The 11,179-nt window shown below is 43.9% G+C and overlaps 1 protein-coding gene across 2 annotated transcripts in view; it reads right to left on the bottom strand.

Annotated features, from left to right (window-relative positions):
* Positions 1 to 2,101: 2,101 nt before the first annotated feature.
* The window catches only part of sbno1 (strawberry notch homolog 1 (Drosophila)), a 47,919-nt gene continuing 38,841 nt past the window's right edge, over positions 2,102 to 11,179 (bottom strand). For both annotated transcript variants that reach the window (XM_056290536.1, XM_056290537.1), the window contains 7 exons: positions 8,109 to 8,255; positions 7,867 to 7,961; positions 7,422 to 7,508; positions 5,587 to 5,724; positions 5,406 to 5,482; positions 4,878 to 5,071; positions 2,102 to 4,298 (listed from right to left, as the gene is read on the bottom strand). In XM_056290536.1, the coding sequence (XP_056146511.1) occupies positions 4,135 to 4,298; positions 4,878 to 5,071; positions 5,406 to 5,482; positions 5,587 to 5,724; positions 7,422 to 7,508; positions 7,867 to 7,961; positions 8,109 to 8,255 (902 nt within the window). In that variant the 3' untranslated portion in view covers positions 2,102 to 4,134. The remainder of the gene's footprint in view (positions 4,299 to 4,877; positions 5,072 to 5,405; positions 5,483 to 5,586; positions 5,725 to 7,421; positions 7,509 to 7,866; positions 7,962 to 8,108; positions 8,256 to 11,179) is intronic.

Genomic DNA, 11,179 nt, shown 5'->3' with positions numbered 1-11,179 from the left:
TAACTCACACGCTTAAGTTAAATTCAGGCTTAAGGCAGGTGCTTAAGTTAAGTTTAGGCTTAAGTCACGTGTTTAAGTTAAGTTTAGGCCTAAGTCACACGCTTAAGTTAAGTTTAGGCCTAAGTCACGCGCTTAAGTTAGCTTGAGTTAAGCACAGGCTTTAACTCGGAGTGAACACACTCGAGAGTTGATCGAACCGACTCGGATCAGCTGGTCTGAAACTGAAAACTCGAGTCTTGCAGCTCAGAGTCGGTCAGTCCCAGAGTTCAGGTTTAAACTCAAAGAGTTTGTTAAACCCGCCTTCTGAAACAGGGCCCTGATCTGAACACCACCGTTCACCAGTCAGTTTGTAAAAATGACAGCAGTGATGCTGGTTTTACACAATCTTTACATTTGCTTTACACTATTCTTTTAGGGAGGGATACTTGGAGGAGTATTTGTTGTAAACAAACGGCTACTTGTAACAAGCACCACTACTTTACTGCGAGTGCATCTGTAGCTCGATTAAACAGGCCTTTAATTTATTTTCAGGTGATATCCACTTTCAACACACTCAAAACAAAATACTTAACCCGTAAGGTAAAGCTTAAGTGTTTCAATTACATGTGAATTTGATCACATAACTCCGGGGTAAAATATGACATTTCTCTTCTTGAAATGTCATATTTTACATTGGGAGTTGACATTTTTTTTTAAGTGCAGACCAGTTTATTCAAATAAATAAGATATAACTAAAAAGATGCTCCATCTAAATCATAATAAACATAGTAGATTATAGAAGTATACCAAGCTTTATTGGTCATTACACTCATTCAAATCATGTGATACAGATTTTTTTTTTTGTACATTTCAGTAGTGCAACTCGTGCAGTGATAACAGGAAAGTCCTTCAAGTGTCTCAGCCTCCAATTAAAACAACTCCCCCGTCACAACATTTTACAGCACTCAAAAAAAAGCTCTTCTTTCATCAAGTCAGCAGCCCAAGTACAGAACATTTTACGGCGGACAGTCCAGTTAATCTGAAAAGATTCGCTTCGGTCCAAGAGCAAAAGAAAACTACGCTTTCCTTTGTCACTGTAAAATACTCCGTCTCCCCCCCCCCCCACCCTCATCCAACAGCTGGGATGTGTGATCACCGAACCTCAGCTCTGGTCAGTTTAAAAAATGTAAAAAATAAATATTGTTTGGTATGATACAAACACAAATGAATGATTCCTATTTGTTCTGTATTGTGTTGTCATCGCTATGCAAGGGTCGGTACACTCCACAGGTCTGAGCCGCGTCTGCAAATATCCATGGTAAAAACGGTAAATCGACTGCGTTTTATGTAGCGCTCTCCTCGCTGCCACAGCCACTCCAAGCGCGTCACAATTAATGTCTCACATTCACCCACCCGCACACCCACCCGCACACCCACCCGCACACACACACACACACGCCAATGGTGGTGTCGACCTTGCAAGGCAACAACCAGCTCATCTGGAGCAGATAGGGGGCTTAGGTGCTTTGCTCAGGGACACGTCAACGTTTTTGCCAAGGAGGAGCCGAGGATCAAACCGGCAACCCTGCAGTTACGGGACGCCCCGCTCTAACTCCTGAGCTGCTGCCGCCGCCCCAAAATGACGCGATATAAAATCACTTTCGCTTTCCTTCCGATGACTTTTAGGCCACTCGTGTGACCGGACTCTGGTCTCGATACAAAACCGCAGAAGCGCGACGTCCGACAACCTACGTTCAGAGGACGGCGTCTGAAACAGGGGGGGCGCTAAACTGCACGTGCTGCGAAACAGGGCCAACACAGAGTGAAGTGGACTGAGAACCACGTCGGCCAGGAGTACAAGTGGACACGGAGCGTCTAAGTTAACGGCCGCACAGTTCAAACGTGTTGAAAATGTCTTTTCTCTCGTGGCTTTTTCCCAGAGAGGATCGCTGCATAGTTAAATCCCTGGGCAGGAAGCTGTAGCCACCGCAGGCGGCCCAGCTTTCAGGTAAAAAAGGCGGTCTTGGTGATTATAGAGAGGCCAGTGCAGCGCTTGAGACAGGTCTTGGTCTCAAGATTTCTTTTCAGAGGAACACACACACACACAAAAACCCACACTGTATGTATGTATATATATATATATATATATATATATATATATATATATAAACAAAGAAATACAAAAATTGACAAATGTTCTTGGTCTCATTAAAAGGGTTCTCGATTTCGCAAGACTTCAGATTTTAAAGGGAAACTTCACCGATTCATAACCTCGTCTCAGGGGTGGCCCATGAAAAACTCCTGCGGTCGTTCCCGATCGCTTCTACACCTTCTTTTTTTTTCTTTTTGGGGTTTTTTCCGGCCCCTTTTCACCCCGGTTGTACCCGGCCAATTACCCCACTCTCTCGAGCCATCCCAGGCACCCCCTCTGCCGATCCGGGGAGGGCTGCAGACTACCACATGCCTCCTCCTATACATGTGGAGTCGCCAGCCGCTTCTTTTCACCTGACGGTGAGGAGTTTCACCAGGGGGAGGTAGCGCGTGGGAGGATCACGCTATTCCCCCCAGTCCCCCCCCCCCAAACAGGCGCCCCGACCGACCAGAGGAGGCGCTGGTGCAGTGACCAGGACACACACCCACATCCGGCTTCCCACCCGCAGACACAGCCAATTGTGTCTGTAGGGACGCCCGATCAAGCTGGAGGCAACACGGGGATTCGAACCGCCGATCCCCATGTTGGTAGGCAACGCCCACGCCACCCGGACGCCACCAATCATCAGTACAGATTGCGCACAAAACCATCGGTGAAATTTCCCTCTAACTTTGCTCTTGTCAGCACATTCCCTTCTCCTACCAAAGCCAGTTTTACAGCAAAGACTAATATAGAAATGTTTTTCTAGAATGAAATGGAAACTAATTTGTGCCAAGAGGTGGCCGAAGCAAAAAGACCAAGTCCACGCCGAGTCCCCCAAGAGACTGGGACACGGTACACAAGTCTTTTTAAAGTAGGTGAATCGATGATGAAATACAACGGCGTGAGTTACTCTAAACCTTGTTTGCTTGGCTTTACTTTACACGCCAAGTACGAGGAAATGCGGCCAGAGAGCGTCTTACTTCTTACTTTGCAGAGAACCTGTGGGTCACGTCATCGCCACGGCTGCTGCTCAGATAAAAACTCTTTCTAAAATTCTCCCGGTAAAACTTATATCAACACCATTCCTTCACTCATTTTGCAAAAATAATAAGCAACCCTTTACAAACGTAGCAGGACTAGAGGCAGGTTGGCCCAGTGGTTAGCGCCGCCGCCTCGCAGCGAGAAGGCCCCGGGTTCGAACCCCAGGCCGTCCCGGGTCCCTTTCTGCGTGGAGTCTGCGTGTTCTCCCCGTGTCCGCGTGCCCCCCCCCCCCATAAAATATACACACATTGAGCTTAACACCCCCGCCTGCGCCCCCGAACAAGGCGATGGAAGAGAAGTGGAGTTGGTCCCCGGGCGCTGCGGCCGCCCGCCGCCCTAGTGGACACGGGTGTCCACCCACGTCGGTGTGTGTGTCAATAGCTTAACTGCAGAGAATGAACTGTATGTATGTAAAGTGACGATGAAGCATTTTCTATCTTTTTCTTTGCCTCTTTATTTTGTTGAACATGTTTTGAACATTTAAAAATATGTGGAACTGAGCTGCTGTACTAAAACTGGGTTATCCTCACCTGCTCATAACAAAAACATTTCCCTATGCATGGGTCGGGTATGATCCTCGGGTGTATGGACCAGACTAAATTAAATTACCTAGAAAAATAAATGGAAGGCCAATACGACGAACTCTGTCTCGAATAAAAAGTTCGTACGGGGGCATGTAGCACAGTTTGCAGGAGGAGTGAGGAACGGGATAAAAATGGATGCAGTACACCAAACCTTCTTTTGTTCCACCTTAAAAATAACTAAAATCTTTTGACTAAAACCACTAAAATCTTGAACTGAAATAACTAATATCTTTGACTCTGAATGTCAGATGTCAGAGTCTCTTAACGTTCTCTAGGTGCAAACAGAAAAACTACACTACGTACAACATTGTTAAGAACGTCACAGTTTTGTGGCACGCCTGGCCCTCGAAGATGGTGGATGCAAGTACACAGAACGAGAGGGGGCCGAAGCCCATCTCACAGCTGAGGGGTCCAACCTTTTGTCTTGGGTACATGACTGAGACTTTGGGGATGTAGCTGCTGCCACTTCTGCTGCTCTTGCACTGCAAGCTGCTGGCACTGGTCCGACGTCGACAGTATGTTGATCAGGGGTGACACGCAGTTCGCTGGAATGATCAGACCTGTGAAACGAATAACGCCTTAAACAAGCACTGCGTCCAATGTCCTTTATTTTCACATTCATTTATTTTTTATTTTTTTGGGGGGGGATTTCCCCCCCCTTTTTTCTCCCCGATTGTACTTGGCCAATTACCCTATTTTCCGAACCGTCCCGGTCTCTGCTCCACCCCCTCTGCTGATCCGGGGAGGGCTGCAGACTACCACGTGCCTCCTCCCATACATGTGGAGTCACCAGCTGCTTCTTTTCACCTGACAGTGAGGAGTTTCACCAGGGGGACGTAGCGCGTGCGAGGATCCCACTATTCCCCCCCAGTTCCCCCTCCCCCCCGAACAGGCGTCCCGACCGACCAGAGGACGCGCTAGTGTGGCGACCAGGACACATACACACATCTGGCTTCCCACCCACAGACACGGCCAATTGTGTCTGTAGGGTCCCTGCCCAAGCCGGAGGTAACACTGGGATTTGAACCGCCGATCCTTGTGTTGGTAGGCAACGGAATAGACCGCCACACCACCCGGACGCCCCTATATTTTTTTCATTCTTATGTATGTATTAGAATATTTCAGTCCTTTTGACTTACCAACTATCCTCTGTCCGTCCTCGGTTCTTAGGCGAACAATCTGCATCTTCACATTGGTTCCGCTGACTGAGGCAAGCACATTCTCCACCTTAGTCCACACACTAAGCACTGATCCACAGAGAACATAGTATGTTCGACACCGAAGACCAATCTCACACTGCAGACCTACTGATGCCTTCTTACAATTCCCCCGCCTGGTAGTAGAGTAACACAAGAACACACATGGACACAATTATAGAAAAATGAATGGAGATACAAGCGAAACCAGATTAAAGGTTAGCTGACTATTCTGCTCCGATTCACACTCCGATTCCAATCAACACCCGTTGATATGCATATTTATTGTCTACGTTTGCACTTTTGCGATTGCGTTGCAATTGTATTGTCACTTTACGTAAAGCACATGTGTTGCCCTGTGAATGAAAGGTGCTATATAAATAAAGCCTGACTTCACCTGACTAGTTAGCTTTGATAATTTCTGAAAAACTACAAAATGTTGTCCCCTTTGAAGGGAATATAGTGTATTACCAATAAGCGTGTGAACAGATTTTTGAAGAGGACTTGTACTGGTCGATCCAATGCTGCTTTGCATCTTCTGACAAGACCTATTAGACAGCATAAATATTAGCATTCATCACATTAGCATATCTGACATTCAATCTAGTATCAATTCTGGTCAGTAGCTCCCCCGGCAGGGATGCTCGCTTACCTTTTTACACTTCTTTTTGATATCTGTGTAGCTCTCCAGTTTGAGCTGCTTGCCTGTGTTGGGCCTATACACCAGAAACAGCCGCTTCTTGGTATTCACTTCCTTCACCAATATGACTGTTTTGCTGTTGTTCCTCACCTGAAAATGTACAGGTTGTTTTTTGTGAAGGACATTACCCAGACCTCATCTTCAATGGGTTGGAATGAATACACTGGCCCTCAGAAATGGCTGTACAGGCTACACAGGCTTCGGTATGGACAGCGATGAATTTCTAAGAGCACCCTTGAGTTTGATGAAAATCATTAGGTGAAATTTGCTCCGTAATTTTCATGGAGGAGGTGCATGGAAAAACCCAGACATTGCTAATTCGGACAGGATTAAAATCACTTGGTATTGTCTCTCCCCATTATAATTACAAATGAATCATCTGAATTCCCGTAAAACGCAGGTACGGCTGGATACTATAGCCCCATTCAGACGCAAGTTTGGTGGTTATGAAGACGATTTTCAAATTGCTGTTGGAATTTGGGATCTCTCCAAATAGAAATTAAAATGAACATCTCTTCTCTTGTCCAGTGCAGAACTTTAGCATTCTTCAGTCATATCTTTACACGTGCTATTTTTCCCACCTGTATTCTGACAAAATTGCATTTAGGATTAAGATTTGGGTTTCGGGTTAAATCTAGGGTCACGGTTAGAGAGTGGATTATTTGTATGGTTAAGATTAGGTAGTCATCATGTTGAACAACCTGTAATTAGTCAGAATAGGGTTGGGGGGGGGCGCAAATCATCACATGACCATGTCTGACACACACACATTGACTAGCAGCTTCTCCCTCTGTAATACTGGGGAGAAACTGCAGCAAGTCCACTGACATCCAGACTGATACATGAAAAGACAGGCTTCCTGTGTTAACTGCTACATCTCAAACCTCGTCTGAAAAACGATGAACAGGACTACTGCCCATGTAGATGGGATTAACTAGGCATGTCTGTATCAAGCCTCCTACAGACTGTGCAATTTGGGCCGTCTAAGATGAAAGATGACTAAACGTGGCGATATCTTTGGTCGTGGCTCCAAAACGGTGGTCCTACGTCGTACTGTGAGACCGGTTCAGACGGCCGTTATTACGGTCTTGCGAGCGAAGATAACCTGGGACAAAAGTCTGACAGTGTCAGAAATGTAGGATGACCATAGTAAATGACGCACTGATCAACGCTATGCAGAATTTTTGCTGGCGCTAAACACAAACAAACACACTGTCAGCACCTGTGACCCAAATGCCATGGATTCAACACAACGAGCAACAAAACGAGCTGCGGTGACTATTGAAAGGACTCGATTCCTGCTTGGCGTCATGTTGCTCTACCAGCGGCGTAGGTTGATTAAATGCGCTGATGCGGCACGCACGCTGGTGACGTTTTTATGGATTTGCGTCGTAGCCTGTGATTCTGTAGGCATTATCATCCTACAGTCTACATACGCCAAACTTGATGTCATACCCAAGTTTACCAGATCCATATCACACAGTGTGGCTTGCAGTCAACGTATAGGGTTGCTAAAATCACAGTCTGTAGGAGGCTTTAGACAAAAAACAAAACAAAACTGACCTTCCCCTGAGAAACTATTCCTGTCCAAACGGAGATAAAGACTATGAAACTACACACCTAACTAAGAAAACTAAGAAAATAGAAGAGGTTGGTTTTGGAATGATTCCGTTTTGTTTTTGTTGAAAAATCATGCTTGCAGATATTTTCTAGCAATGTTAATTTATACCAACTTCAGTTCAAGGTTATTTGCAAACCACATCTGTAATGCAGGAGCTCTGAGTGACCTGTAGATAGAAGCCATCATCTGATCCACTCTGTTCTGCCCAGGCATGCGTGGCCTCCTCCCAAGACATCCCTCTCTCCACACTCACCTGGTAAATGAAGCACATTTATATAAAGCTGAGTGATGCTAGTGTAACAAGTCAACAGCATCACCCCCCCCCCACTCATGATACGTTGATCAGCTAGCAAAATTAGCTAAGAAAAGCATTATTAATTTGTAATATGTAACATGTGAAACATGAAGGCCAGAATGCCCAATTTGTTTTACTGTTTTATTCTCTATATTTGTCGATACTTTTCATAGACCCCAACCTTGTGGTGTACACACAGTACTACAATGTGTCAAACAAACCAATGAATGGACAGAGAGTTCCTAATGACAGATTGCAGAAGTACATGGAGTGAGACATTAGTAGTTTCAGTATCTAGACGATAGTTTAAACATACTGTATAAAGCTCAACGTGTCCGGCTGTGGTATAGCCTGGTGTTAAAAACTTCCTGCAGTCCATTTTCTTCACCTTCTCATCCCCAGAGCCCAGATCTGGTGGTAGACAGGAGAAAGTAAGATCATTGTACTTCCTGTAAATGAGTACTTAGAGTCAACCTTACAATGATTATTGTTAATCACCTTGCTTGTGCAGCTGTGGAAGATGTATAATGAGATCATGCAAAATAAATCTTATCTCACCAAGGATGCCCATGTCATATCTGCCGTTCCTCTTGGCTTCCTGGATGACAGCCCCCAGTGTATCAGAAAAGTACTGGAACAAAGCATTCTGCTGCTGGACTTCCATGCCCAGTATACGGTTCAGGAATTTCCCAATATTGTTGTAGTCTGTAATGGTACAAAATCATTTGTAAAAAGACTGCATCGGAAAGGATCTGTATCGCTTTAATTTCCCTATTGACATAGCCTATATGTAGTATGCCCATGTAGCTCGAGCAAATAAACAAGGTGGTGGTGCTGCCTTAATATGTGTTTATTTTCAATTTAACTTCTGAACTTGAATCTAAATTCCACTCTTTTGAGGCTCTTATTCTAAGCCCATCTTCCCTCAGCCATGAATAGACTTGGCTCAGTCTAGATAGTGATACTTAATCGACCTCCTGGCTCTTACTCACCATTTCTAGAAGAATTTAGGAAATTAATCTCAAGTCTTGTATCTCATTCTTATGAGATTCTAATTTTTGGTGATTTCAATATTCATCTGAATAAGGCTGCTGATCCTCTAAGTAAAGCCTTTCTGGAGCTTGTCGATACTTTTGGGTTCACTCAGTTTGTTCAAGAGTCGACTAATTGCAGTGGTAACACCCTTGATTTGGTTTTATCTAAAGGGATGGCTGTTTCAGATCTGAATGTCTTGCCAACCACATCTGCTGTGTCAGATAATTTTCTCATCAAATGTGAAGCATTATTGGCCTGTCCAGTTAATGTCGGCAAAGATTTAATTGCCACTCGCCACATTGGTCCCTCCACTGTAGCTGCATTTGGACAGCAGCTGCCTGAAGTCTTGGCTACTTTCACTGTAGAGACTGACTATTGAAAAATTCCCGAGTGACTTAAATGTGGCCCTCTCTAGTCTCCGCAGTTCAGTTACATCTCTCACTACCAGAGCTAGGCGACTAAAGAGGCCTACACCCTGGTTTAACAACGAGACACGTGCTCTTAAACGGGCCTGCAGGAGACTGGAAGGTAAATGGCGAAAATCAAAACGGGATTTTCTTTTTTTTTACCCATCTTGGCATGTTTATTGAAATACAAGTGTGCTTTATCTGCTGCAAAAGCAGCGTATCTCTCTCACTTAATCAATATTAATAAACATAACCCCAGATTTCTCTTTGACACTGTATCTAAACTTACTAAAAAGCAGCTGTCTATTAGCTGCTCACCATTCACAGCCCATGAGTTTCTAGACTTTTTCTGCAATAAGGTTGATGAGATCAAAAAACAAATTTAGTTCCTTCAACTCCAGCTACTCCTACAGATCCTGTCTTACCTATCATACCTTACCTGTCATATCTATACAATGAGTCACTGATAATCCCTGTTATTATAGCTTTTGAGACTATTTCTCTTAATACTTTAACTCAGCTCGTATCAGCTTCTAAACCAACTACTTGCCAACTGGACCCTTGACCATCAAAACTTTTTAAAGACATCGGGCCTTTCCTGGGACCTAAAATGCTAGACATTGTTAATTTATCACTTAATACTGGCACTGTTCCCAGCAGTTTTAAGACAGCTGTGGTTAAACCTCTATTTAAAAAACTGCACCTCGATCCAGGGTCTCTTAATAACTATCAACCAGTCTCTAATCTCCCATTCTTTTCTTAAGTACTCGAGGGAGTTGTGTATCAACAACTTTCCACCCATATAGAAGAAAACTATTTATATTAACCTTTTTAATTGGCTTTCATGCCATGTTACTCCACTGGAACTGCTCTGACCAGAGTGGTGAATGCTCTTCTACTCGCTATGGACTCTGATTCAACTTCTGTGCTTCTACTACGGGACCTCAGTGCAGTCTTTGACACCACTGATCACTGCATACTATTAAAACAGAATAAATTGTAATTTTGGTGTCCTCTGGCTTAGCTCTCTCTTGGCTTAAGTCCTACTTATCTGGAAGAACACATTGGTGTCTGCTATAATAATATGACATCAAAATTCCCTGATGTTAAATATGGCATACCTCAGGGCTTGATTCTTGGCCCTCTACTTTTCCTTCTTTATATTTCACCTCTTGGCCAAATTATATGCAGTTATGGAATAAATTTCCATTGCTATGGACACAGACACCAATTTGATCAAGTAACAACAACAATCGACAACTCTGTGATTTCCTAAAGTGTGACAGCCAAGAATCTTGGTGTTACATTTGATCCTAGCCTTTCCTTTGATAAGCACATTAAAGATATCGCTAAGACTGTTTTTTTCCCCACTTATGGAACATAGCTAAAATTTGGTCTTTCCTGTCTATGGCTGACGCAGAGACTAATACATGGATTTGGTTCATCCAGACTTGATTACTGTAATGTTCTGTTGCTAGTACTAAAAGTCTTCAGATGGTTCAAAATGCTGCAGCTAGACTCCTTACTAAAACTAGAAAATTTGACCATATTACACTAATTCTTGCCTCCATTCATTGGCTTCCTATCCAAGTTAGATCAGACTTCAAGTTGCTTTTGCTGATTTAAAAAATCCTAAATGGGCTTGCCCCATCATACCTGTCTGATCTCCTTAAACTGTACATTCCATCTCAAGCTCTTTGCTCTGAAAATACAGGGCTCCTGTGTGTACCCAAAGTTAAAAAGAAGTCAGCTGGTGGCAGGGCCTTTTCCTATTGGAACCCACTCTTGTAGAATAACCTGCTTGTTGCCATCAGACAATCAGTCTGTTGAGTCCTTGAAATCCAAACTTAAAACTCATCTTTTTACCTTAGCCTACAATTAGTTGCCTCACAACCTGTACTAAATGGCGGGTTGGTTTCTGTCTCAATGAATTTACCATGCACTGTTCTAGCGACGAGATTATTTAGATTGACTATTGCAAACTGTCTCTTCTCTCACGTCTTTTCTCTCTCTCTGAATGATATCTTCTCTTTTCTCTTCTTCTGTGTATGTGAATGGTGTGATGCGAGTCTCTCTTGTGTGCACATGCAGTCTGTCCTCCTCCCAGGTCTCCATGGTGACGTTGGTCACCACCTGGACAGCGCTTGGCATCCCCCTGATGAAATTTTCTTTTTATATATCTTATAA

This window comes from Lampris incognitus, chromosome 12, assembly GCF_029633865.1.
Source record: "Lampris incognitus isolate fLamInc1 chromosome 12, fLamInc1.hap2, whole genome shotgun sequence".
Lineage (NCBI taxonomy): Eukaryota > Metazoa > Chordata > Actinopteri > Lampriformes > Lampridae > Lampris > Lampris incognitus.
Note: the sequence above shows the minus strand (reverse complement) of the source record. Positions and strands in the feature narration are given on the sequence as shown.